Source organism: Equus quagga, chromosome 5 (assembly GCF_021613505.1).
Source record: "Equus quagga isolate Etosha38 chromosome 5, UCLA_HA_Equagga_1.0, whole genome shotgun sequence".
Taxonomy (NCBI): Eukaryota; Metazoa; Chordata; class Mammalia; order Perissodactyla; family Equidae; genus Equus; species Equus quagga.
The window spans coordinates 127,283,098-127,310,849 of NC_060271.1; the positions used below are offsets into that span (position 1 = coordinate 127,283,098).

A 27,752-nucleotide genomic window follows, 5' to 3' on the forward strand; every position below is an offset into this window, starting at 1 on the left:
CATTTAACCTTCACCCCACCACCGCCTTCACCACCACCTTCAACTAAGGAGGTTCCTTGATCTCCATTGGATAGTAGATGAAGTAGAGGCTTTGGGGGCAAGGATCTTGCTCCACGTCATTCAGGCTCAGATCATGGTGGATCTGGCCCTCAAACCAAGTCTCTATGCTCAAATGCTTGAAAAATAAATACTTCCAAATGAACCACTCTTACTACACTTAAGGTGTATGCATATTGAATATCTGTCTTATGTAGTTGTATAAGTTTTACTGTCAATTTTTCCCTTTTTTTATGGTATTTCCTTCAAAAATGGCATATAGAATCTGGGGTCTAGATTATCAATGTCTTAGATTTGAGAGTGTTAGGGTCTCTATCATTGCCTAGAAAAGTTTATTTGTTTTTTAAAATATCCTTGTTGCTTTGGGTTTACCATAGTCAGTTCTAAGGCAAGGAATGTAAGTTGGCTGAGGACGTGGCTGCTGCATCTTGGACCCTGACATCATACCATTAGCTACATAATCACGGGTTGAACAGTTCCGTATATTATCCTTTAGCCACCTAGGCATGGGTGATAGATGTACCTGAGTGTCCATAGCAGTGATAAGTCCTGTCAACATTACATTTAAAGTTTAGGGGAACCTTCCAGGACATAGAAGGAAAAGAATATTCTTCTTTTTAGTGACTAGTATATAATAAGTTATACTTTCTGTTTCCTATGGGGAAAAAAAATGAGTTGGCGGTTACATGAGAAGTTAAATAGCTGTAATGACTCATCTCCCTCATATGCTTCTACAGCCAGGTTGAGTACTTTGACAAATAAAGTAAGTTTGTTTGCAGTGGTCTTGTTTGATCTCAGAATCATCTGGCCAGTGATTCTAGGTATTTTAAGGACATCAGAATAGGCGGTGCCTTAAGCATGCAGCTGTTAGAGTGCTCCCTATACCACACCGCAGAAAGGGACTTACCTGCCTCTCTTCCTTATTAGGACCGGGGCACCTGGAGGCAGGGGACATCAGACATCATATGTAGTACAGAAGGAGCCCTAGTGATGCATGAAATTGTACTGTTCTGTCCCAGACTGGGCCACAGCATGGTCTGTGACCAGGAGAAAAGTGCCAGACTCATTGGACCTCTGTGTTCTGGTCTCCGAAACAAGGGGTTAGATTGGATGGTCCCCGAGGGGGTGCTGGCTCTGTCTATTCCACAAGGGCTCCAGGCCTGAGAGGAGAATGAGCTGAGGCTGTCTGTTTACTACTTCATCCATAGCGTGTAATTCACTACCTTTCATAGGTCCGCAATTCTCCTGGGGTGAGGAGAAAGGTACTGGGTTGAACCCCATTTTAAAGTAAGTTCCAGTTTGATGAGAAGATACTTATCATCAAATGAGTTCTGTCGCCATGGTGATCCTTCTTCATTTTTGTTATGTTGCCTCAGTTTCTGTCTTTTAATTGGGTCCATTTATAGATTTTTCCTTAGGATGCCATGACTAAAGCAGCTTTTCAGATGGTGTGTACTATTTTTATTGATTGCTAAATGTGTGCAAATGTAAATTAAAATTGTTACAAAGGAAGGAACATCATTGTTACAAAATGGAAATGTCTTAAGTTTATTTTCCCATATGTACCACACAGTCTAATTTCAGAGCCCCATGATACTTAGCATCGCTGTAGCAGTAGAATTATCCCTGACTCCCTTTTTCTATTCCAGTACCTTCGGGTGCCCTGTGCCGTGGTTTGTGAAGAGCGTTTGCCTGATTGTCTATGACAGGGTACCTAAAGGGACTTACTTTCTCCTTCATCCTCATTTCCCACCGCCCCTAAGTTCCCATATTTAGAGATTATTTTTTCCTTTGTAACTCTTTAGAAAGCCTTTTTGTAATTGCCTGCTCTTCCTCGTGGTACTTGTTGCTCATGGCCGCGATGGTTTTTCTGACGGAAAATATTACCAGAAAGGTAAAATCACTGTTCCTCACAGGTCATGTGTCTCACAGTCTTGAAAGCTATGAATCCTTCTTCTCAGCTTGTATCCGTGGCAATATATGAAGCAGTCTCAGGAGTGGGGGATATGTAGAATAAGAAATTGGCATAAAACAGGTTCTTGGCATTTACAGATATAAGATTCTAAGTTCCAGCTATTTGTGACTGACCTTGATGGTCCATGATTTCGCTGAGGCACAGCATGAACCAGAGTCACAGATGCTATGGGGCGGGTGTGGGAGTTGGACACCCAGCTAATGAGTGAGCCTCACTAAGCCCCAGCTTCTGAATCTCAGTGTGATTGTTGTCTCTCATGGTTGAGGCACTTTTGATAATGTTGAGAGCTTGAGTTTGAGAATCGGATGACACCCATTCCTGTACACTTTGTGCCCCATGCTCCCGCGGCAGGCCCTGCAAGATCTTTGGGTGCAAGATACCCCAGGACCTGCAGGAGGGTTGTGTGAGGACAAAAGGACCATTGGTGGACTAGTCCTGCTTCTCTGACAACCATCAGTACAGGCCATGCTGCAGGGCATCACCATTAATCGCAGTCCACAGAGAGGACAAACACCTGCCTGGCTCTGGGCCCAGGCCCACCTGCTCCTCTTCATTCAGGGCCTCTCGTTGTTATTCACTGTCCTGATGGCCAGGCAGGTTTGTGCTGTGAAGGTGTATGTTTTGAGGTGTTTTCTGGTTCTCTTTGCTACTGCAACCTGTCTCACAGCTCCCAAATCCCTTTATAAATCTAGTAAACTGTCCTCTTGCAACACGGGGAAAAATACCTGTCAAGCAGAGTATAGTATTTAAATACAGAGTATTTAGCCAATAACTGTTAGCTAAGAGAGAAAAAGTACTCAGTGGCTCACATGAAATGAATTCCTCCATTCTTGAATCTCCTTGCCATGGTTCGTCTATCCACTATGCCTGTTCGGAGGGGTATACAGGTTATTTCAGAAATTTTTATCAAGGCTAAGGTCAGCCAAGGGGTAGGCTTGATCTAAATATCATAAAATTTCTGAAAAATACCTGTTTAAAAATTACCGATAACTTATTGAATAAACAAATATGCGTGTTAAGAGAGGGAATTATATACAAATATTTGTAGGTATAGTATGTAGCAAGCAAGTTTGGAATATAGAACAGGAAAAATGTTTTTGCACTCCCGTGAGGCAGATACACAAATGAATAATTATAGTAATGCAAGATAACAGTTTGTGAAGTATAGTTGGAATCTGAGAGTGCCAAACCTGGGAAATCAGAGGTGCTGCCTTCACAGGAGATGGGGTTTTCCTGTGCCTTTTTAAGCTGAGACTTAAAAAACAAATTGAGGGTAATCAGACAGAGAAACTGCAGAGGTTACATTGTATGCAAAGACCCAGAGGTCTCAGAGAGCCCAGAATTCTGCAGCCAGAGCCAGTAGCTCTGTGTGGTTTTTAAAATTTTAAATTAAGTAAAACTGAATAAAATTAGAAATGCATCTCCTCAGTTGTGCTCGCCACATGTCAAATGTGCACTTTCCACCTGTGGCTCGTGGCTGCCATGTTGGGCAGCACAGATTCAGCACTTTGTGTCGTGGCCGGAAGGGCTCCTGGGCAGCGCTGTCTGATGAGTGTGCAGGTGCGGGAGCGAGCCTGTACCGTTCCAGGAGGAGGGCGAAGGAAACTAGTTGGAATGTGGCAGCTGGGCCAGATGGTCATGCACGGGAGTTTATATTTCATCCTCCCAAATATTTTCTGTAGGTTTTGGCATCCCAGATTAAAAATCTGCATTTCTTTTTGGCCCAGATCCTGTGTGCTGTGTGTGCTTTAAGGCACACTGCCCTTTTCTGAATTAGAATCCATAATGTTTGAAGGACATGTTTTGCAAAACTGTTACCCTGCTGACGTTGACCGTTTTCACACAAGTTGGTGTAGCTTGACCGTCCATCTGAAATTTGGAGGCTTTGCTGATTTCCAGCAGAGACTTGCTGTGTGAAAGCTAAAAAACTACAGTGAGTAGAATCCCAGAGAGACCTTTATCCTGAGCTGTAATAGGAGCTCCTTTGTGTCGTCCTTATTTTATTGTTGCTTTATAGTGATGTAAAGGAGTTATGAAACATCCTCAATTTGAGCTGTCCCTTTCCGATAGGCTACTGTTGGAGTAGCACAAGAGAAGGATGAGCCACGGAGGCAGAGTCTCAGTTCTTTCAAAAACCACCCTTGTGTACAATGAGGGTGCACTCCTTGTCTGCTCCTAGGTCCACGTGTTCTCTTCTTTATGTTACAGCTCAAGTCAGGACACCGAGGAAGCACGTAACTCAGCAGGGATAGCGTGCTAATTTATTTTCTACTCTTTTATACTTTTGTGGTGAAGGATTATCATTGGTTATCTTGTATAAAAGCCTGCTGTCTTGATGATAGGCTCGGGCAGATGATAAGGGCTAAGAATAAAATTCAAATACATCTGTGGAGATCCAGATACATTTTCGTTTTTCTGGACCACAGATAGTTTTCATGAGATGCAGTATCTTAAGTATATCAGGCATTCAGTTCACCTGGACATTAGAATTATAATCAGGTTTTTAAATATTTAAATTGCTGATTTCCTTTGTTGCCATGGATGATAATTAGATATTGTTGATAATATTAACAATTGATAATAGGGTATTTTGTTTGTTAAGCATCTAGCATATGCTGAGCATTGTACATTATTCATTAACACTATTGTGACCAAAAAAATCACTGCAAAGTCGATATAATTACTTCCATTTTACTTATGAGAAACTAGGGCTCTGAGAGTTTAGGAAAATAAATTACAGTCTTATATCCATCCAATGGGATACTGCATAGCCATTAAAAGCGGTGTCATAGATGAAAATCTGATAGCGTGGAAAGATGTTTACAGTACACCGTGAAGTGAGTGAAGCAGGTACCAAAAACCAAATCTCTGTGGTCCCATGTGTGCTTTATACACACACACTCGTGAAAAAGATGTGGAAAGAGACAGCCAGACTAGCTGAGGGATGCGAAGTGCTCCCTTGCTCTGTCACTCATGTCATTGCACTTGTGGTTGCAGTGTGTGAAGGAGCTGTGCTCGCTGCTGCTTGACCAGTCCCTCCTGCTCCCGGCCCTGAAGCTCCTCCTCGAGAGCGCAGATGAGGATCTTCACGCTGTGGCGCTGGAGCAGATCGCTGCTGTCGCTGAGGTATGCCCACTGGGCTCTGGTCTTGTTTACGTTTCCGAGAAATGAACTAGGATTGTCATTCTCAAAAATAATAGCCGTGGTTTGTTTAAGACTATTTATCTACAGTATTCTTTGACCACAACGCTATTACTGTTTTGTTTAGGAAGTAGATACTCATTTATTTTACAAATATTTACTAAACTCTTCCTGTGAACCAGACTCTGTGTTTAGGTGCTGAGAATACAAATCCAAATAACAAGCAGTTTCTCTAGAGAAGCAGTTTATTAGTCTCTTTAAGAAGATGTCAAAGCAGCCTAGGACCAGTGGACTAGTCCCTGCCACTTGAAATTTGGATTGAAGGAACTCCTAGTGTCGGGCAGGTTTTCTGTGCCTGGATGTATGTGCTTGCTTATCTGCTAATTAAAGGTGAGAAAGTGGCTGCAAGAAGTGTTTACTGGCACCATCTGAAATCTCAAGATCTTATTTCCTCTGGCAACCTCAGTCGCCATTGAAGCAGTGTCTTGGCTTGAGGAGTGATGTTCTAAAGTCATTCCAGCCCTTCAGGCTGGTTGTCCTGTTAGCGTGATTAAGGAAGAAACTTTCACTTCCCTTTTTAAATTTTATGCTTTAGGATTAGATAGCTCAAGGTTGTGTTTTAATGAATTCGAGTTGTATGATCCTTACTGAAACGCTTCTATAGGGAGATCATTCTTTCATTTGAAGTATTTGTGTGTGTGAGTGTGTACATAATTTTACATTTTGTATGTGTGTGTATATGTCTGTGTGTGTGTATATCTTTCTTTTTTGAGGAAGATTGGCCCTGAGCTAACATCTGTTGCCAATCTTCCTCTTTTTTTTTTCCTCCCCAAAGCCCCAGTACATAGTTGTATATCCTAGTTGTAGGTCATTCTAGTTCTTCTCTGTGGATGTCACCACAGCATGACATGATGAGCCATGTGTAGGTCGGCACCCAGGATCCAAACTGGTGAACCCCGAGCCACTGAAGCAGAGCATGTGAACTTAACCACTATGCAAATGGGCTGCCCCGTATGTTTTTTGTTGTTTTTTTTTTTTTTTTTTTTTTTGACAAAAAGGTAAGAGGATGTCTTCTAGGGATCAGAGAGGGGAGGAGAATCCTGGAGCAGAGGTACATGCTTGCCGTACAAGACAGTAAAGAGATTGATGAAAATATGTCATTGATAGAAAATTTTGTTAATGACAAAGGATACAGAAAGTTATGTATATGGTTATAGAAAGTAGAAAATAATTGCATTTTTGAAGCAGTCATAATGAAAAAATGAGAAAAATCTAATGCCTTTATTCACTTAGATGTATTTTCAAAATAATATAAAGCTTCTGTAAAGATTTTGTGAGCACCCTTCGTTATCACTGATAATTGATCATACCACGGGCCTCTTTGGAACTGGACTGAAGTAGGAAATTGAGGGGCCTTGTCTCTTGGTAGCCTCCCTGTCTGTCTGTGCTGAAATGAAAGCTGCATAATGTTGGGAATTTTCAAGAAACTAAGAATTACAGTGAGATTTTTTTCTTAGCCTATTTTTTTTATTATAAATCTAAGAAATCAGGAAGAAAAAACTAAAGAAAATCAGGGTGCATATTTTCAGTGCTTTTTTTTCTCCCCACCAATGTACGTTATATTAGTATCTCTGCTTAGGTTTTGCCACTAAACTTTGCCATGGGCCTCATCGAGAATGAAGCAGTGGTGTATGATGCACTGCCTTTCTGTATTCATCCTGTGTAGGGCTCTCCTGGTGCACTCCTCAATTCCACAGGCGAGTATTTCAGTTTTCATTTTAAGGATTCTTTCTCTCAAATGCATCTGTCAGAACTGCAGCTAGAGCCGGGCTCCCTAACTGCTAACTAGCCTTGCCCACACACACACTGACTATCAAAGTAAGAAACCAGATGGGAACATTACAACACCCAAGTAGTTTTTGAATGGCGCTAATTTACCTCCATGACACTTTCGTCTGCACGTTTAATGTGCAGCGTTGTGCTGAAACCCTGTGGTTTTGAACAGCCCTGCAGACTGTGGGTGGTTTGCCTGGATTGTGATGATAACACCCAAAACCTCTGTGGCCGTCAGGTGCAAAAATCAAAGCCAGAGGTGAAAATTGCTGAGATGAGTCACTTACCTTGCACTGAGACCTTGCTTTTAGCAATTCAGTAATGAGACTTAATTGTAACTTCTCTGCACTAATTTGGGAATTCACATTAGGCTAGTCCACTGTGACCTCAAAATGTGTTCACAAAAATGCTGAGTATTGTCAGACCTTTTGCATTCTCCAGAGAGCTAAAGTTTTGCAGAGTTTTCCAGTTTTTAAATATTTTTCAGCTTTTTATTTTGAGATAATTTTAAATTCACAATTAGTTATAGGAAATAATATAGTGAGATCTCTTAGACCCTTCTTCCAGTCTCCCCCAGTGGTAACATCTGGCTTAACTACAGTGTAGTATTATAACCAGGACATTGACATAATATTGGTACCTTACTCAGATCTCACCAGTTTTACATGCACTCACTTGTGTGTGTGTAAAGTTCTGTGCAATATTGTCACACGTAGATTCGTGTCTCCATCACTGCGATCAGGATACAGAGCAGTTCCATTACAAGGATCCCCTGTGCTACCTGTTAGTGCCACAGCCACCGTCTCCCTCCCCACCGCCCCCAGCAAACAGTGGCAACTACGACTCTGTTCTCCATCTCCATAATTTTCTCATTTCAAGAATGCTATATAAATGAAATAAAAAATTACTGTAGTTTGTCATTGCTCTCCCAGTACCATTAAAAGCTCATGTCACACTTTTCAAGGGAAGAGTTTCAGTAGGCATTTTTGCAGGACACCTGTCTAACTATTTTATTTTATTTTTTATTTTTATTTTTTTAAAGGTTTTATTTTTCCTTTTTCTTCCCAAAGCCCCCCGGTACATAGTTGTATATTTTTAGTTGTGGGTCCTTCTAGTCGTAGCATGTGGGACACCACCTCAGCATGGCCTGATGAGCGGTGCCATGTCTGCGCCCAGGATCCCAACCGACGAAACCCTGGGCCACTGAAGTGGAGCGTGCAAACAACCACTCAGCCACGGGGCTGACCCCTGTCTAACTATTTTAAATCATACTTAGTGTGAAAAATAGAAAACATTTGCTTTCTTTTTTCGCTTTTATTTTGCTATTCACTCTGTCGTTTTGTCAGGAGCCTGAGTTCAATAACTTCGGTTTCTCTCTTATTGGTTGTTGACAGTAGTTCCTGTTGACATCACAAGAAAAAACTTCCAGCAAAGGGCCTCCTCTGATAGGCCTCACTCCTGCACAGTGCGTGGATCCAGCTGGAAAACTTCCCACTTGCTTGCTGATACCATGTGTTATTCCGCTATTCGTTATAAGACACTGACAGCTTTATAGGTGTTTACAGTTAAAAGGATGATGCTTAAGTGCTGATGCCAGAGATTGTACTGACTTTTCCTCCAGTGGCAGTACTCATTTCTTTCTCTAAGCTTTTCTGAAATTGCAGACCTCCGGTGTTTAGCGTGTAACCTTTTACAAATGGCCAACCGCCTCTTTCCAGAAATAGAAATGGAAAATCCTTCTTAGAGATTATATTGTAGATGAATAATTAAAACCCTCGTATGGTATAGACTGCTGGATCATCCTCCATCAGCCTCAGGGAGATTTAGAGCTTATTCTCTCGAAGAAGGATATTCCTACTGGTGGGTTGGAATCTCATCTCTGGAATATTTCTACCAGGTGCAAGTCTCTTCACTCATTTCATCAAAGTAAGCAGATATGTATTTATAATAATTTTGTGTACTGAAAAACTGCCCGTTTTGTAATTCCAGGTTGTGGTGGCTTCTGCTCTTGATTTCTGCCTCCTTTTTAGTACTGCTCAGTGCCTCTCCGCCACCCCACATCCCGGGACTGTCCTGGACTATGGTCCTTATTAAAAGAATAATTCATGGGGTTATAAAGGAGTCTTTAAGAGCTTTAGCACCTAATTAAGGGTTTCTCCCTGATGCTAAGAATAACTACCATCTTTCAAGTACCACCTTTTTGCCAGGCATTATAATGGCATGTCCTCACTATCTTCTTAATAATCCTGTGAGAAGATAACGTTCTGGTTTCACAGATGAAAACAATGAGACTCAGAGGTCCTACAGCTAATAAGCAGCCAGAGCTGAAATTTAAACCCTAGATCCAAGGTTCAAAGTCTATACTCAACCATACTGCTTCTTTTAATGTAACTAGGCAGGCTATGTTATATTGGAAAAGGGTTATCTCTACAAAGAAATGAAATTGTTGTAAGCATCTTGAATCCTGCCATGTTAGCACTGGAAGAGACTAGAGCAGAGCTGCTCTAACAACTTGCCCAGTATAGGGCTTCGTTTTTCAAACCCATGAAGTCGACCACTGCTGGGGGTAGAGAGCTTACCACCTCCCGGGTGCTCCGTGCTGTGTTCTGATAGATCTCATGGTGAGAGAGCCCCTTTAGAATGAAGGCCACACCCTTCACCTTGAGCCTGTTGATCTGAGTCCTGCCCTGTGGAGTTGCTCACAATTCATTGCTTCCATGTGGCAGCCCTTCGCATCTTTAGTAAACGTGATTCTTAGCCTCTTTAACCTTGCCTGAAGGCACTGGAACCTGCCAGTTTTCCTTACAATGACCAGTGTGTAGGCTGGAAGGAGAACCTTAAAGATTCTCAGAAAAGCCCGTTTGGATTGACATACTTATACAAAACCAAGAAGCCTTCCTTTCTTTGCCCCCGGTTTAACTCCATCCAGGTTTCCAGCTCCTTCCTCCCAGGGAGTTCCTTCCACCCTGCAGGCTCCCTCACTGTTGCCTTCTGTGTGCCCGTTGGGCTACACACTTCCCTCCCGCCTTGGCCTGCGTTGGTAACGGGATCAGGCTGGTGCTAACACCCTTGTTTGGTGTCTGCAGAGTCCTTTGGTTTTAGCCCTCACGTCAGCTGGTTTTCTTCTGAGTGTGTCCACACTGGGTTAGGCTGAAGTGATCCAGTCGTGCAAAGAAGAATCAAGTGAGTGCTTTCCTCTAAGTCTTACAAATGCCGATTGGTCGTAAATTGACCTCTTTTTACAATCACTGTTCTTTTGACTCTTTTAGAACCAGGTTCTTTTTCTCAGAACTTGGAGCATATCTACTTATTTCTAAATACCATTTTAACCTGAACATACCTAGATATGCTACTTTCTCCCATCATCATTCATCCTCAGCCTGTGGTGGGTCTTCTTGATGAAGGAAGCTCTGCAGCCGCCTATCTCACAAAATTCTCAGATGGATGCCTCTAGTGACAGACAGCTCACTCCCTGTAAGTTAACCTGTTTGATTTCTAGAGAGCGCTGATGGTTGGTTGACTTATTTAGTGTGAGCAGACATATTAAGCACCTGTTGTGCACAGCCTGGTAGTGTGTGCAGGAGTGAGGAGTGGGTAGAATGTTTTTAAAGATGAAATAAAGTATCACCCCTGTGTTTAAAGACATTATCTCATGAGAGACTGACATATGAGATAATAACACAAGGAGTTAAAGTAGGAAGGGGGTAAGTGCAAAGTGTGGAACGAGGCAAACTCAGGGCCCCAAAATGGGCCTTTCGGTTATGATCATCGACGTGATCAGGCTTGGATTCCAAAGAGTCTCTCCCATTGTTAGATTGCACGTCAGATACTTTGTCCTCGCTTTGGTTTCAGAAGAGCTATGCTGTTAATCCCACGCCAGGAGTGGGACTGACGGTGTGCTGGGAAACGGAATGTGAGCATCATTCGAATAAGTGTAGAATACAAAAAATTACCTGCAGGCATTTTTCTTATTCCAAGTATACACTTGTGTTGCCCTTTTATTTTTCTGTCCTTGTAGCTGATATATTTAATAACTTTTATTAGTAAGAGTATATGTAAAAATGAGACAAATATCCTTCCCCAAGGTAAACAGTGAAATAATATTAAATAATCTTCTTTAAAGTAATTGAAATGAGGCCCTGCATACATTCTGCTACTGGAATTTCAGCTTACCTCATTACTGTAATTACTCTTGGCTTTGTATAGATCCATAAAATCAAAGACTTTAATTCAGAGAAGGTTCATTACCTATTGTTGAGACAGGAATTAAGCAGATAACATTTTAATGACTTGGAAGACAGTAGTGCTTTGTGCTCTAATAGATTTCTTTCCCAAGATCTGCAGAGTTTCATTTATTCTCAAAAATTAATCACTTCCAAAAAAAAAAAAAAATCACTGACAGAGATGGCAAGCATTTTACTCATTTTGTGATATATGTAAGCCCTTCTCCTGCTAGAAAGGCCTTTATTCCTGACTCGTTTGACTGTAAGTCTAACTTCCTATATTCTTCCATTCTCTATTTTGTCCCAAATATGCACAGAAGAGTTGTGCAGTATTTTGCTTGCACATGACAATTAGAAAGTTTACTCTGGCCGTTCTGTGCCTCTTGCAAAGAGCCGGAACCAGGTAGGAAGTCAGAGAAAGGAAATAAATTAAAGTCAGCCACTTACGTTTCCTCTTCACTTGATTACAGGAAGCTAAACCAAAACTTCTCCCCAGACTTTGCCCTGGCCACTGCCCAAGCCCAGTGCAGGTCAGTGCTCTCTGACTCTCCCTCTTCAGGGAACTCCCAAGTGGGCCAGGCTCCAAGGCGGAAGCATTGTGCGTCACTTCTCTGACTCTCTCCTTATGCTGTCTCAGCCAGGATAGTAGGTAGAGAGCTCTGTGCCTGTCCCTGCCCCTTACCCCCACCTGCCAGGACATGGGCAGCTGTCCAAAAGGCTGGGTGCATCCAATGGGAGACTGATTTTAAAGATGTCGTTGCACTGGGAAGGAACAGGCAGGAGGAGGTGAGAGGAATGGCAGCTTGCAGGTGTGGACAGAACCCCTGTCTCTTCTTCAAGCTGGAAAAATCCATCATTTCTTTCTAGGAGTCTTTCGGGCCCCCACAGGGAGGGTTGGTGAGTAAACAGAAAGAATAATAAAGGTGTCCTAGCCTTGAAGACTTATTCAGGTCAACAGAGAAAGTATTACCCTGCAGTGTGTGGATTCTGAGCCTTTTATCCACATATTTTATCAAACATTTGCCTGTAGCAGCCTCGCACACACTCTGTGCCCTCCTGAAGGGTTAGGTGGAGGGATTCTTTCTTTTTAAGGTGAACCAAAATAACAACATGCACAGTAACTCAGATACCTTGTGTGTATATGTGAGAAAGAGTGTGTGAGTGTGTGTGCGTGCGCACGCATATGCACACACCCACGGGGGCAGCAGCGTGCAGTGAAAGGATATGAGTTGTGGAGTTAGTCAGTCATTCATGTATTCATTTCAGAGATCTTGCTGAGCTTCTAGCATGTGGCCACCACTGTTCTGGGCCCAGGGGGTGCCGGGGTGGACAGAGGAGACAGGCTCTCTGCCCTGGAGGAGCTCCTGTTCTGGACGGGAACAAACAATAAGCCAGTAGACTAGTCAGAGATGAGGGCTCCTCGTCCAGCTCACCATTTAGCAGGCATATGGCATTCGATGCATGACTTTGACCTCGCTGGACCCCAGCTTCTTCATCTATCAACTGTGATTATAACTATCTTAAAGGGATGTTTTAAGACTTCAAGAGAAAGTGCCCGCTGGCACGTGGGGAGTGCTCAGTCAGGGGTAGACACTGTTATGGTCAGGGCAGCGCCTCTTCAGGGTTAAGGTTCTTGTCTGCTACATATGAAGTGAAAGAGCAAGGAGGGAGGTTGGAAGGGAAGAGGACATGCAGAACTCGTGCGCACGCCCAGCGGGGAGGATTGAAAGCTTGTGCCCCTGTCAGCAGAAAAGCTAGTGTTTCATACCAGGCGCTCTTCCTATCATCCAGCCTCTCAAAACAAAAATAAACAAACAAAAAATGCTAAATTGAGTTCAGCCTAAGTGTTGAGCCAAAGGTGGATGTGCATCTAAGCGCTGAGGAAATGAGAGGCCAAGAAAGATGCCCGCCGTCTGCAGAGTGTCTCTTCGGTTCTGGAGTCTGGCGTTACTTGGCTTCTGGGCAGAGGTTGTCATGTACTTGTGCAGTTTACAAAAATGTGACAAAGTTCCAAAGTGTCAGTTCATTTAGCCATTCACCAAATATTGGTTAAACTGGATGCTGAAATAGAAGGATGATAAAAGCTCTGTGCCCTCAAGAAGCTCCCAGTCTGATGGGGTAGGCAGACATACAAGTTACCATAATACATCATGAAGAGTCCAACGTAAGATGTCTTGGAGTCTGGAGGAAGGAGAATCAGCTTGGACAAGGGAGTTTGAGAAAATGTCCCCAGGAAGGTGGCATTGTTGCTGACGCGTGTGTTGGTTTTGAAGGATCCCTAGGTTGTAGGAAAGGTAGATGCTATCTGATAGGGGCAACGACTCTCCTTCTCAGCACTCTTGTTTTAATTCTTGCAGCCAGTAGACACAGCTGACCTGCTCATCCTCAGTGGCCTTGCCTCCTTGTCACAGAACATGCGGGAAGAGCGCATTGTATGCAGTTGTATAATATGGTTGATCTAAACGTTAGTTAATTGGTTTTGAAGTGCAACGTTATTTCTGAGGTTCCTACAACCAAAATTATTGAGTGCACAGTGACATTCAGAAGAACCTATCATGAAGCTGTTTTATGAAACCCTAATGTAGATGAGAAGCTCTGAATTTTGATCTGTGATTACTGTTCACTTGATTCCTTATAAAAATATGGACAATAATAGAAAAATATAAGCTAAGTGTCTAAACCATGGAAAACCATATATAGACTAAGAAGATAAGACCAGGGAGAAAGTTCAGAGACCATTCAAGCTGAAAGATCCCATAAAACCAGAGGCCATATAAGATCTGGTCCCCAAAGCTGTATAAAAAACATGTTTTGAAAAGGTAAATTTGGTCCTAAGCTTTCTAGAGACTTCAGCAAGAACAACTTAAACGTCTCCCGTCGGTTATCCTATTTAGATCAGTGGGGTTGACGGATATATTTTCTCAATGGAGTAGAAAAAAAATTTCCTGTTCTGAAAAGAATTTTTTCCCTGAAGATCTACGTAGGAGAGGTTTGGGGTGAAAGAATATGGACCATGAAGAAGAACAAATGAAATAATAAATGTGGTTGTTAAAGCCCAGGCTTGGAAGTTATGACTGACCTCAGTTCAAATTCTGGCTCCACGACTCACTGACCAAGATGTTAAGCAAAATGTTCTTACCCCTCAGTTTCCTAATCTGTGAAATCGAGAGGTAAAAGCGCCAACTTCATCGGGTTCAAAGGGAAGGAGGACTCAGTGAATTAAGACGGGCGCAATGTGTAGCACACTTTCTGGCTCTCAGGGTTTGGTAGCAGTTGCAATGACTCGGGGGGGTTCTTGGTGCGTGCCTGTGTCTTATGTTATCCCCTGTGTGTGATCTCAGACACGCTCATGTCGTACGTGTGCGTATGGAGCAGGCCCTGGTAACCCGGGTAAAGGTGTTGGTGACAACAACAAAAGGCAGTGGGTAGCAGAGCCACGGAGAGTGGGGTGAGGCTGCTGGTGAGAAGGACTAAGCAATGCCCCACTCATGTTTTGCCTGTCTTATTTCTTGAAGGTGAATGATTCAAATTGTGATCAAGAGCTTCTTTCCCTGCTCCTGGATGCCAAGTTGTTGGTGAAGTGTATCTCCACTCCCTTCTATCTGCATGTCATTGAGCACCTCTTGGCCAGCCCCCAGCAGGGGCGCTGGGATGTGGAGCAGCTGGCCAGACACCTGCGGGAGGCCGGCCATGAAGCCGAAGCTGGGTCGCTCCTTCTGGCCGTGAGGGGGACGCATCGGGCCTTGAGAACGTTCAGCACAGCCCTCAGCGCGGGGCAGCACTGGCTCTGAGCAGCCTGCCCGGGGCCCGTGCGCCATCACCTGCTTCTTAACTTCCTGGCGGAAAAGAGCATCCAGAGCTGAATGCTGTTCCAGAGGCACAATGTGTACCTGCTGATTGTTCTCAGTGGTTCCAACAAATTGCAAATAAAGCTGTATATAAAGGACAAGCAAGCTGCCATTTTTTAAACTTTTTTTTCTTTCTTATAGTGGCTAGCTAACATACTTTCTTATTGACTAAGAGAAACTTAACTCTTCCTCTTTCTTATGAACTATCTTCTGGATAGAATACAGTTAACAAAGTGTCTAAAAGTACGGTGCAGACAGTTGGATGTGGTGATGGGTAGGGTGCATTAGGAAGGGAGAGCCTGTGAGGAATGGTTAGTGAGGGGCCTAGGATGGAGGAAGGATGGACCTGGATTGCAGTCTCAGGCTAGTTCTGGGACTCTGGGTGAAGCACTCCACCTCTCTGAAGCTTAATCTGTCGTCTGTGAAATGAGGGTTGTATTATTTATCTCCCAAGGTTGTTGATTAGGATGTGAGGTTGTGTGTGTGAGGCTCTGTCACATACATAGTGGAGGCCCAAGAAATTTGATGTATGGCATGTGGGGCAGCCTAGTGTCCACATTTCCTCCCATACTCCCACCAATGCCATGCACACACCTGGTTGGATGCACTCTCTCTCTAAGAATAACATCGCTTCACCTTACACTCCGTCATCATCATCGTCATTGGCTTCACCTCATTTCTGGTCCTATGGGTAGAAGTGCAGAGTTCTCTGACAAGAAGAAATTGTCATCATCCATGGAAGAGACTTATTGGCATACTACCTCGTTCCCCTGACTTCTGACCAGTTGTCTACCCTAGGACTGAGTTCCTTGCCTGAACCTTCAGCAGCACCTGGAATTTGGGAATGGTTTGCACGAGCCTTTGAGATACATCCGAGGAAAGGGATCAGCATATTTCTCCCAAATTACATAGCATCTGTCCAGACTGCCCCGTGAGGCCAAAAAGGTCTTCCTAGTACTCTGATGGCACCAGCTGTACCAGATGGCATTAATCAAGCCACTGCTGGGAAGCCTGCCTACTGCTAATGGGTTTTCTCTCACCTTACAGCTAACTTCCATCATTTTGGGTGATTGAAAACATAAAGCGAGCTGTAGTCGGAGATAACATCGTCCCTTTTGATGGAATCCATCCAGAGATGTTTTTCTTCAAATTGCAGAATTATGGGCCTTAGACATCAGTATAACACCTGACTTTATAGATTACTAACCTGAGGCTGAGGGGCTGAAGTGACTCACTCAAGGACAATAGTGAATTGTGGGTCTCCACATTTCCAGCTCCCTGCTCCAAAATGCTTACGAAGAAGGGATTCCCCCATATAAACTATTGCTCTGATCTGACTTATGTCCTCGCTTATCAGAAACCAAATTTGCAAGGTTTTAGCAGTTTCTATGGAAGAAAAAGATAAAGGAATTCATTCTAGATTCATACCAATTGCATAAAAACTTAGAAGACTGAGTTGGAGTTTGTGCTGGCATTTAGAATGTTAACCATAAATGTTAGCTAAAGAAGTAAGATAACATGTTGTCTTTCTTAATGTAAAAAGCTCCTAACAGTTACCCCAGACCTTTCTCTCTGAAAACAAAGCAGACTGAGAAAGGGCCGCGCTGGCCCTCACTCACACTCAGATTTTATAGCTTTGCTTGCCTGGAAAGTGGACCCAAGGGTGAGCAGAGTAGGGAGGGAGCCTTTGGTGTCAGATGGCCTAGGTGTGCATGCTAGGTTGAACCTTCGGGCTTCATCTCCCTGAGCCCCATTTTCTCATGCATAAGGAGGGTTAATAATGCCTTTCCAGATCCTTGCAGTTCAACAAGAAAATGCTGTTGCATCACTGTCACCGTGTGCTCTGTGCCCTACTGGATCCCCACTCTGCCAAGGGACTCCACTGTCTCTTCATGGTGCTGGGCCCTGCCTCAGCTGAAGAAATTCTCCCCTGAACATATACCCCAAGCTTTAAATGCATTAATTCATTTAATTCTCATGATAACCTTTTAAGCAAACAAGGTACAGAGAGGATAAGTAATTTGCTCAAAGACACAAGGCTAGTCAGTTAATGGAACCATGATGCAGTCTTAGGTAGCCTGACTCGGAACCTAGCCCTTGGCACAAGGCTGTATTAAGTTAAGTCGTCATAGCTCTTCAGGTCCCTCTGCTGAGGAACTTGGATGAATTTCCTGGAGGGCGTTTGAATGACACTGTGCTATATTTTCCATCCCTCACTTCCATTCGTGAACTGATAATATCATGGCGAAAGGGGGCTATGAAGTGTCCTTTGAGTCTTTCCAACTGCATACTGATGTCCTGGCCTTTCAAAAGGTGGGACACACTTTGTCTTCTCTCTGTTCAAGAGCTCTAATATTAAAAATATACAAACTCTCCTACTTCTTGCAGAATACCTAGGGGCTTTCATTCAAACCTTCCCTAGGAGGCCAGATTTCCCAGAAGGTACACGTAGATTTGAACACCATTAACGTTCTCTGTAAACAATTACTATTATTGTTATTATTATTATGGCGTCACCTAGCTTACTAAATGAGGACACTAGCTTTACCTAGCATACGAAAATGAGGACAAGTCAAGGACTTCTAAAGTGTTAATACCCACTTTGAAGGTCATCAGGACCAGTGGTTAACAGTCACGCCTGCGTGTTAGAATCACCTGAGGACAGAACTGACCACATACTGACAAGGAGTCTCCCACCCCAACTCTGACCAGTTAACTCAGAATATCCAGGGGTGGGGCCCCAAGTAGTGCTAAACCACAGCCAGTCCAGGGAATCGGGTTTATGTCATTGGCTTCTCATCTCTTGTTGGCTATGTCTCTGCCCACTGCCTTTCATTCAGAAGCAAACAAGAGAAGTGAAAGGACCTAACCCTGGCCCCGTTTCCCATGCCAATCCAGCTCTGGAAGGGTCCGCTGGGAAAGGAGGAGGCTGGAGTTCCTGGTTTGGGAGTGACCTGTCAATGCCTGTTCTCTCCCCAGCCCTCACTCTTGAGGGTGAGTGGGAGCTGGCTTTAAAGGAAGGGAGCAATTTAAAAGAGAAATGAAAAAGGCCCATCTCTTGCTTAACCTGCAGCTAAATTTAGATCTGGAGTTGAAGGTGTTCCCTGAGTCAGCTGCGTTCCCAGTGTCTGAGCAGCAGCATCCCTGCAGTATGTTGAGTTTCCCTCACCTTGAAAACTGGGTCTTATCTTTTTGGAAAGGAAACGCATTATGATCAATGTAGCAGGAGAGCATTCAAATACAGGTTTGCCCTGTTCTTTGGAGAGAGGCTGCGTTTTTCTCCATACTCTCGTTTAGCTCCAACAGCTGGGGATTCAGTATCTCTTAATAACTCATTATAAACTGAAGATGGCTTATAAAATAAGAAAAAAGGAAAATGGACTAAGGGGTGTTCCAGGGCTTGAAAGGAAGGAAAAGAAGCTTCCTGTCTGAGTACCCACACATTGGGTTTTCTCTCCAGTGGCGGTGGGAGGTATGAGAAGCAAGGCTTGGTTTCCGGTTATCCAAATGAATCCAGAGTTCTTAGACTTGAGGCTAACGCTGCAAACTTGAGAGCTGTAGTGTTGAAACCTGCTCACAGCTCTGAGACAGGAATGATGCACATCAAACTATTAAGAGTAAAATGAAAAACATCTCCAATTTTCATGGTGGTGTTAAACTACTGGAGTGTGAGTTTCTCCTCCCTATGGCTCTCAGAATTCTGGAAGGGTGCATCAGGGCACAAGAAGAAGATTTCAGAGACCAAAGCCGTCAACAATGGTCAGGTGGTAAGGTAAGCTGTAGGATATGTAATTCAGATGGGCCCAGAGGGGTTTTAGAGGTGGGGTTATCCTGACGCTTAACTAGCCAAAGGGAAGGGGCCAGAATGGAATTTTCACTCTGCTCTGGGTAACCCTTGGCCTGGCTGATGAAATTCATGTCTTGACAAGCAGCACGCCTGTTGCTGAGGCAGCGCAGTTAAAGAGAAAGCGCTGGCTTGGAGTCAGGGGTCTGGGTTTGAGAGCCAGCCTGGCTAATTTATGACTCTGGGCAACTTCACTACTTGGATTTCTCTGTATCAGTTTTCTGTCTACACCTCTCCATTGTTGCGAGGCACAAATTCAGTAGGGGAGGGCTTCCTCCAGGTCCTTGGGGATGGGGAGGGTGGGGATTTCAGGATGAGGGCAGTGGCTGGAGGAGAGGGAAGCTGTGCAGGAGAGAGATCACAAGAGTTGAGCACCTCCTCAGGTGGGGCCAGGTTGTGGTCTCTAAGATCCTCAGCTGACTCCCCTAATCTCCCTCTGGTGCTCTCTTTGGCACTGGGATTGTCAAGGAGTCACCACTGTGCCTGAGCTGGGCTGAAGGCAAGAGATCAGGATGCTCCAAATTCTCTTTCTGAGAGGAGGTAGGTAGCCACTTGGTTTGCAAACCAGGAGACTTAAACAGGCATCCACATGCCTGAGGAAAGAGGCCATGGCTGAGCTGGATGAACCTCTCCTGCCCTTCAAGTGCCCCCTTCCTGGGGCGGAGCTGCAGGCCACAGGCTGAATGGCCCAGGCTCAGGAGTGGCAGCACACAGATTCTGCCCGTTTCTCTCTTAGAAAAGAGATTGACTTTCTCTTCTGGATACTTGAAGTTCTCTTCAACACTACTGGCTATAGCTCAGCCTTCTCCATACCAGGCTGGCTTCCCTCATCTCCCTTTGTCCAAGTTAATTCTCCTATTCACAACTTCTCCCCAGGAGATGGGAAAAGGCATCCTCCTGGCATCTGGTAGATTCGCTTGTAGCCCATTGTTTACAACTCCTTTGCTTTAGCCGGAAGACATTTTGCTCTTTGCTAGTTCTAGCAATAAAAAAGTATATAAGGTCCAATTTATTGAGCATCTATATATGTGCAAGGCCTCTTATATACATTAACAATTAGCTGTGAACCACTCCATCAGGGAAAGTAGATGTTATCCCCCATTTACACATGAGAAAACCAACTCAGAGGGCTTGATTTGCCTAAGGTTCCCCTGAGAGAGAGGGTCAGGATTTGAACTCACGTCAAACTGATTCCGAAGCCCAACTGTTGCATGACGCCATACTCCTCGAGAACTCTGGCTTTATGTGCCCTGCTAATAGTCTTAGTGGCCACACACTTTGATAAGGGGGGTTGACTACAGCCAGAGGGTCATCAGCCAATCGTCTCCTTGCGTAGAAGAGATGATTCTCTGATCGGCAAAAGAGAAGTTCTCTGAACCCTTTCATGTTAACTTGTTATTAAAGTGGAAGTTTCTATCATCCCAAGCTGGAGAAGGGATGTTCCATTTAGAAAAAAGACCTAATTCCAGGTAACCCCACACAGTTGGGAGAAAGCGCACTTTGCCCCTTACTTAAAAACTTCTGTCAGAGCTCAATCAGTGTGCCAGTTTGTCTTTCCAAACTCTCCCTGGCTAGAAGATGAGAAGAGATCCCTTTGTGAGGGAGTAGAAAAGAGACTTGTGGACTGGAGGGATCCTTGGGGGGTCACCTGGTCCAGCCTCCCACCCGCCCCCGTCGAGACTCCTTGCTTCAGTGCCTCTGGCAGGTTCTCCAGCCTCTGCCTGAAGGCTGCCTCACAAAGCAGCTTGTCCCCAGGGCGGCAGCTTTAGTTGTTTGAAAGTGCCATCGTTTGTGATCTGTGACTTGTCTCCTCCCAGCCACAGGGTGCCTCCTGAGCCTGCCGCTGCATTCCACAGACACGCCCAAGCTTTGCAGGAGATCTTGCACTGATGCTCACTTGAGCATCACTGAGCCCTCCTTTTCTCACCTTCACCCATTGTGTTGGGCCGAGTTCCTGAATGCTTCTTTAAGCTGCCCTCCGCTCCCGTGGACACTGAGGCCCCATCTTCACCTGGATCCCACACTGTTCCACCTGGTCTCCTTACCTGCAGTCTCTCTGCTCCAGGGTTCTCTCCGTGCAACCCCCAGAGCCATCTTTCCAAAATGATGTCTAACCTTGTCATCCCCCAACTTAAAGCCCTCCAATGGCTCTTCCTGGTCGACAAGATAAGCTCCTTAGCATCATAATCAAAGCCTTTTACATCATGTTTGGTTGGGTGGCTATTTTTTATGTAACATGCAACATCCTTTGTAGGTAATCTTCACAATAAACTTATTGCTAGATATTTCTTTTTTTAATGCAGTTTATGGAGCATGGTGAGTGAGGCTCACAGGTTAAATAATATTGCCAAATCACATAGCCAGTAGGCGCCAGAATTGAGATCTGAACCTCGTGGTCTCTGAGGCTCAAACTCCTACTCTATATCCAGGTCCCAAGCAGTGGATGTGTGTGTGTGTGTGTGTTTAGTTGTGGTAAAAAACATATACCATAAAATTTACCATCTTAACTATTTCTAAGTGTACATTTCAGCAGTGTTAAGTATACTCACATTGTTGTGCATCCAATCTCCAGAATTTTTTCATCTTGCAAAACTGAAACTTTATACCCACTAAACAACAACTCCCCCTTCCCCCTCCTCCCAGCCCCTGGCAACCGCCATTCTACTTTCTGGTTCTATAGATTTGACTATTTTGGAACCTCACGTGAGTGGAATCACACACTATTTGCCTTTTAGTGACTGGCTTGTTTCGCTCAGCATGATATCCTCAAGGTTCATCTATGTTTTGGCATATTTCAAAATTTCTCTCTTTTTTAAGGCTGAATGATATTCCGTGGTATGTATATGCATACGATGAGCAGGGTTTGGTTTTGTTGTCTTATTTTTTGAGCAGTGGTCAGCATCATAACGTCTTGTTCACAATCTTCAAATATTCCAAATCGTAAAATTGTTGTAGGACAAGCTCTGGAAGGGGAAACATCCCGGGCTCTGCGTGGCATATGCCCCAGTGAAGCAGGATTAAATCCAGGAAAGAGAGCTGAGCTGGTGAACTCGCAGAGCATCAGCAGTGGGCGTTCCCACCACGAATGGAGTCCTGGGAGCACAAACCTGCAGGGTGGCAGATCGTTCAGGGCGGCTGCTGCTGCAGGCCTGGGTCTTCAAGGCTCCCCTGAAAAGGTGGCCTCTAACCTGCAGGCCCATTCCAAGTTAGAGAGGCAAAGGATGGAAGACAGAGGAGGGGGCAGCTGAGGCTGAGGGCGTGGACTCGCCGGGGGAACAAGGAAACTGACTAATGCTCAGGAGCTGAGGGGCCTTCCTGCTCCCGGGGTCCCAGTGAAGAGACTGGCTGTTGGCTGGGGGAGTCTTGGGGGTTTTCCTCCATCATGTTAAGGAAGTAAGAGTCTTTTTAAAAAATTAAAGGTTGTGGGGCTGGCCCCGTGGCCGAGTGGTTAAGTTCGCGCGCTCCACTGCAGGCGGCCCAGTGTTTCGTCGGTTCGAGTCCTGGGCGCGGACATGGCCCTGCTCGTCGGACCACGCTGAGGCGGCGTCCCACATGCCACAACTAGAGGAACCCACAACGAAGAATACACAACTGTGTACCGGGGGGCTTTGGGGAGAAAAAGGGAAAAAATAAAATCTTAAAAAAATAAAAAATAAAAAAATAATAAAAAAAAATTAAAGGTTGTGTTGGGTTTTTTTCATTAGAAATAGTTGTATATTGAATTTATCAAATGTATTTCAACATGGGATAATCTTACTTTCTTCTTTAACTAATTGGAGAGATGAATTAAATTAATAACTCTCCTAATATTAAACTTTGCATTTCTTGCATATTCCCAACTTCTTGCATTTCTTAAATAAGATCTCGGGGATTATGGCATATCATTTGTTTACTAAACCCCTGGAGACAACCATAGTATTTTATCCAAAAGTTTCACATGTTTTCATAGTGGATGAGACTGGTTGTAGGAAGTGTGTGTGCACATATGTGCCCTCTTTGTCAGCTTCTGAGATTTTTAGATTAGCTAAATCTAGCTTTATAAAATGAAAAGCATTTTCAATCCTTTAAAAACACTGATCCAGTGTGAGTATTAACTGTATCTTGAAAGTCTGAAAGAACTCATTCAAAACCGTTTGGACTTAGTATCGTTTATGGAGTTAATTCTTTGATAACATTTTTGGGGTTCTTTTTTATGGTAATTGGTCTCTTCACATTTTCTACTTCTTGATTCAGTTGGGGGTGATCAGTATTTCTCTCAAAATCCTCCGTTTCTTGAGATTAAAAAAAAAAGTAGCATAAAAAGATAAAAAGGTATTCATCCTCAATCTCTGTATCTTTGGTTGTATACAATTTATCATTTCTAATTTTGTGCATTAAAATTTTCTCTTCTTTTTTGCTTAGGCAAACTGAAGTTTGTCAGGTTAGTTGTTTTTTTAAGGCAGTTGAAAAGGTCACCTTTGGTCGTTATCTTCAGAGTTTTGATTTGTCGTGTTCCCCTTCATTTCTAACAGTCTGCAGCTGCAGGTTTTGAAAATGTTATTTAGGAGTTTTGTTTCTGTGACTTACATTGACATCCTCGTCACTGACTTCCTAGTATCTGGTGTTTTCCCCCTACTCTGAGAGCACCTCGTTACAGGCTCCTTGTCCAGTTACTGACCTGCCACTGTGAGGGGCTTCTGCCATGGCCTCCCCTCACCTTCAGCACTCAGTCTTCCAGTTCAAGGAGGAAGAAAGGTTTTGGCAGCATCTTCCACCACTTCCTGGGAGGTGGGGTGGGGAGCTGAGAGTCAGTCCTTCGTGGGCTCCTTCAGTCTGGTCTCATCTGCTCTATAACTAGCCACTATTCCTCAAAGTCTGCGGCAGGTGGACGGTGCCCTTCCCAGGTTTGAGTCCAGGGGGAAGCTCCCCTCCATTGTTATCCTTGTTCACTGTAGGAGTAAGTGCCTGGGATGGGGCTGGGGCAGGCACCCACGCTCATCCTGCCAAAACGCCATCTTTCCTGGAACCCTACGCATCATCTCCTTTCACTCTTACAACTCTGTGGGGTAAGTATCATTAGTCCCCAACTTACACATGAGGAAACTGAGGCATGAAGAGGTTAAGTCGCCCAGCTTGTGAGTAGTAGAGCCCTCTGCACCTAAACCCAGCTCCTGGTTCCCCAGAGGTGGTGATGCTGCCGTTGTTCCCTGCAGGTGAAGGCTGCCTGCAGGGTGTTTCAGGGCTGTGGGAAGGCAGCCCCCTCGCTACCCCCGGGCTCACTTTCCTCCCTCCTTGTTCCTGATGACTCTTCCCTGGCGCAGGACCAATGAGATGGAAGGTCCGGCAAGAGAAGGTACAGTGATTGGCAGCCACACCAAGCTAGGGTCTCGACAGCCTCAGACAGTGTGGCAGGTGGGAGAAATGTGGATGCTGTCGACAGAGGACAACTCAGAACAATGTTTGAGCTGATTGTTTGCTCTCATAACCAACCACAGAAAAGTCAGGGTGCAGGGGGCCTCTGGGAACACTGGATCAAGGAAATCATTTGCCTACATGAGTCCCTCTCTTAGTCTTTACTAACCATCTCTGCATTTCTGTGCCTGCTAGTTTCACTGTCTGTTCCTACAGGTGGGCCTTCTCCACACGTCAGGGCTCATGGCCACTTGTAGCCCTGGGTGGGCTTAGTCTTAATGGCTTGGCCACAAAAGAGGAAAGGGAGCCTTGCCTGCTCCCTCCCACCAATAGGTAGGTCCTGGGACAGACTCTGGTTGGGTCAGCGCTGCAGTGAAGTGAGCTGTTACCAGCAGAAGCAGGAGAGGAGTTGGGGAGCTGGGGCCCTGGCAGTGACCCTAATTTCGATCTCCTTTAGATAGCAACAGGGAAGACAAGGAACAGGTATGACCTGAAGCCTAGAGAGGAGGAATGGGAGGTCTGTGCAGCAGAGACACAATTTCCTCAAGTTCAAATGTTTGCTGAGTGGCAGCCTGGTGTAGTCGGAAGAGCGGATCCAGGTAGCCGTCCGAGCTCTGCCATTTTCTAGCTGTGTAGCCCCAGGCATGGGCCTCTGCGTCTGCTGCTGGCATCGGGAGGCTTCTCTCACCCTGTGACCTTTCTCACTTTCAGACTTGCTGAAAGGGAGAGAGAAGCAACCCCAGCCCCTTGGCCTTGTGTTCCTTTCAGGAACACCTGCAGGAGTTGCCATGGCAACGGGATCCTGCATCCCTGCTCTTCTCTGCCCCAGGCTTATTAGCTCCTCGCTCGCTGTCCGTTAGCCACGGTGCTGCAAGTTGTTTGCGGCCAGAGAGTTTACCAGAAAAGGGTAATTGCTGTATGAGTTCAGGACTCTTGGTCCTGGAGGAGGCCTGGAGCTGGTCTGTCCCAAGGGAGTGAAGTCACGGGATCGGTGCTGTTGCTCAGGCCCTCAGTTTATGGATGACTTTGCAGAGTGAGGTGTGGTGAGGTCCTGGCCATCTCCTAGCCTCCCGTGGGCGCTGTTCCCACTGTGGCCCGAGCATCTGTACTAGGAGTGGGAGTACCCATGTTCTTCTTCCCTTACAGCATTCTTCACAGTTTACAAGGCACATTCCTAGCTTTGGATTCCCAAAACAATCTTATCCTCGTATTATAGATGAGGAAACAAAGGTGAAGAGAGGTTACATGCCCAGGGCCACCTGCACATCAGTGCAAAGTTGGGAATGGGACCTGGGTATTTTCCCTCCAGATCCTGTCCTCTTTCCAGTGTGTTCCTGGTTTCCCCCTCTCCCAGGTATTATGACCATACTTTGGCTTATCCGAGTGACACTTGCAGACCAGCTCTTATCTCTAGGGTCAAAAAATGGACTTGATTCAGCTTTCTGTGAAATAGTTAGATGTTTTGCTTCTGACAGAAAAAAAAAGGCACTACCTTTCATTGCCAGTTCCACGTGGTTCCTAGTTAGCATCATATGACCCCTGGGAGGGGAATCCTGGGTAGAGATGAGATGGTCCAGTAAGCAGAGGCAAGTGAGGAGGATCATGCTATGAAGATGCTCAGAACAGGTGTGGGAGCTGCAGACAGCTGGCAGCCAGGGAGCACCGTGCCTGGATCTGTGTGTGCAGGTTTGTCTGGTTTAGAGGGTTGAGAAGGCTTCCTGCTGAAGGGGTGCTATAATTCTACACTCTAATCAGTGGGTAGAATTTCTTTCCGCTAATAGATTAAGCAACATCACCTGGTGTGTCCATGCTGCTTTGGACTTGGAATTGAACCTTCATTACCACTTGGTCCAGGGTTAATGGCGAGGAGGGCGGGGGAATGTGGAGCTGGACATGAGCTAACTGTGCCCCCAGACAGCATACGCTCAAGGAGGAAAAAGGCCTTAGGACGTTATTTCCTAGAATGGGTATGGGTTAGAGCAAAGTCCTTAACCTGGCGATCCACTGACTCCATGGGTTGCCTGGATGGGCTTCAGGGGGATCCAAGAAATCCCTGAAATTACATGCAAAATTGTACAGTGTATTGTGTGTGTGTGTATGTCTGTGTGTGTGTGTATGTGTAAGAGAGAGTGGCGGGGGTGGGACGTCCATGGCTTTCTCTGGATTCTCAAAAATCCAGAAAGGTTAAGCGACACTGAAATAAGAACCTTTGTGTAGGTGACATAAGGGTCTGGATTCATGACATAGAAGCACCAGAAATTAGAGCCTGTGCACAGTCAGTGAACTTGAACTCAGTGCACAAGCCAGGCTAGCTTTACACACAGACAACTGGAGGAAAACATAAACAAACTTGGCAAAACCAGCCCCAGAGCCTGTGCCCAGTGACCTGTCGCCCGCCCTGTCGGAGAGGTCCATTCCCCCACCTGCCTTTAGGGAGGGGCCTCGGATAGGGAAGCCAGGGCCCCACACAGCTACTGTTCTGGTTGCAGCACAAACAGTGACATCTTTCTCACCGTCACTGCCCTCCCGTGGAGAAGAGCCTTCTCTTTCCTAGGCTGGCTCAGTTCAAGGAAACAAAAAGAACTCAGAAGGCAACATTTTTTGAGCAGAAAATGGTTGCTTTTTATGCTTGTCAAGCATCTAGTGAGATTCAAAATAAAACCCACCGCTGTGAAAGAGAATATGAAATAAGAGGAGCTTTTATTACCCTGGGTTCTGCCTTGTTCGAGACACTTACCTTTCCATTGTGAAACATAAACCTTCTGTGTGTGTTGGCACCAGGAAACGCCCGGCGAGGAGACATTGTTGATTTCTTCTCCTGGACCATCTGGCAACCAGGCCGGGATCTGTAGGAATGCTTACGCGATAGAAAGAGAGCAGAGAAATGGGCTGAAACTTTTTCCACAGTCAGTTTTATGCATGTCTGGCAATTACTCCTGCAGGAAGAAGAAGGAAGATTTACTACATCTGGAAACGCGGAGGCCTGCGAATATTGTGCCGTAAAATGCAGCATCCGGAGCACAGCCCGGCCTGGAAGTGGGTGGCTCTGCTTTCTGGAGCCCTGGCGGGACAGCATCTGCTCCCCGGTTCTGAAATGGGGCATCCGGTCCCCTCTAGGCCATGGGGAAAGGGCACCAGCTCCCTGGGACAATCAGATGGGGTGGGGGGAGGGAGGCGTCCTCAGCTGCAAGGGTGGCGGTCGTGGGAGCTCTGCACCGAGGTGGGTTAGGTGGGAAGCAGGGCGCCTCTCACTTGACAGAAGTCCTCAGTGCTCCTCTTTCCCAACACGTTCCCTGTCAGCTCCTCCGACAAATGAGGGCTTACTTACTTGAAGAAAAATAGAATCTCTTGTGAGAGATATAGGAAGGGGAACTAGCAGACATTTACTGAGGCCCCACTATGTGCCAGTCCAACTTACGTATTTTTCTCTAGAACTTTAT

The 27,752-nt window shown here is 45.1% G+C and overlaps 1 protein-coding gene across 2 annotated transcripts in view; it reads left to right on the top strand.

Annotated features, from left to right (window-relative positions):
* NBAS (NBAS subunit of NRZ tethering complex) overlaps positions 1 to 15,170 on the top strand; it is a 337,182-nt gene extending 322,012 nt beyond the window's left edge. For both annotated transcript variants that reach the window (XM_046661718.1, XM_046661719.1), the window contains exons 51-52: positions 5,030 to 5,158; positions 14,745 to 15,170. In XM_046661718.1, the coding sequence (XP_046517674.1) occupies positions 5,030 to 5,158; positions 14,745 to 15,020 (405 nt within the window). In that variant the 3' untranslated portion in view covers positions 15,021 to 15,170. The remainder of the gene's footprint in view (positions 1 to 5,029; positions 5,159 to 14,744) is intronic.
* The last annotated feature ends 12,582 nt before the right edge of the window (positions 15,171 to 27,752 follow it).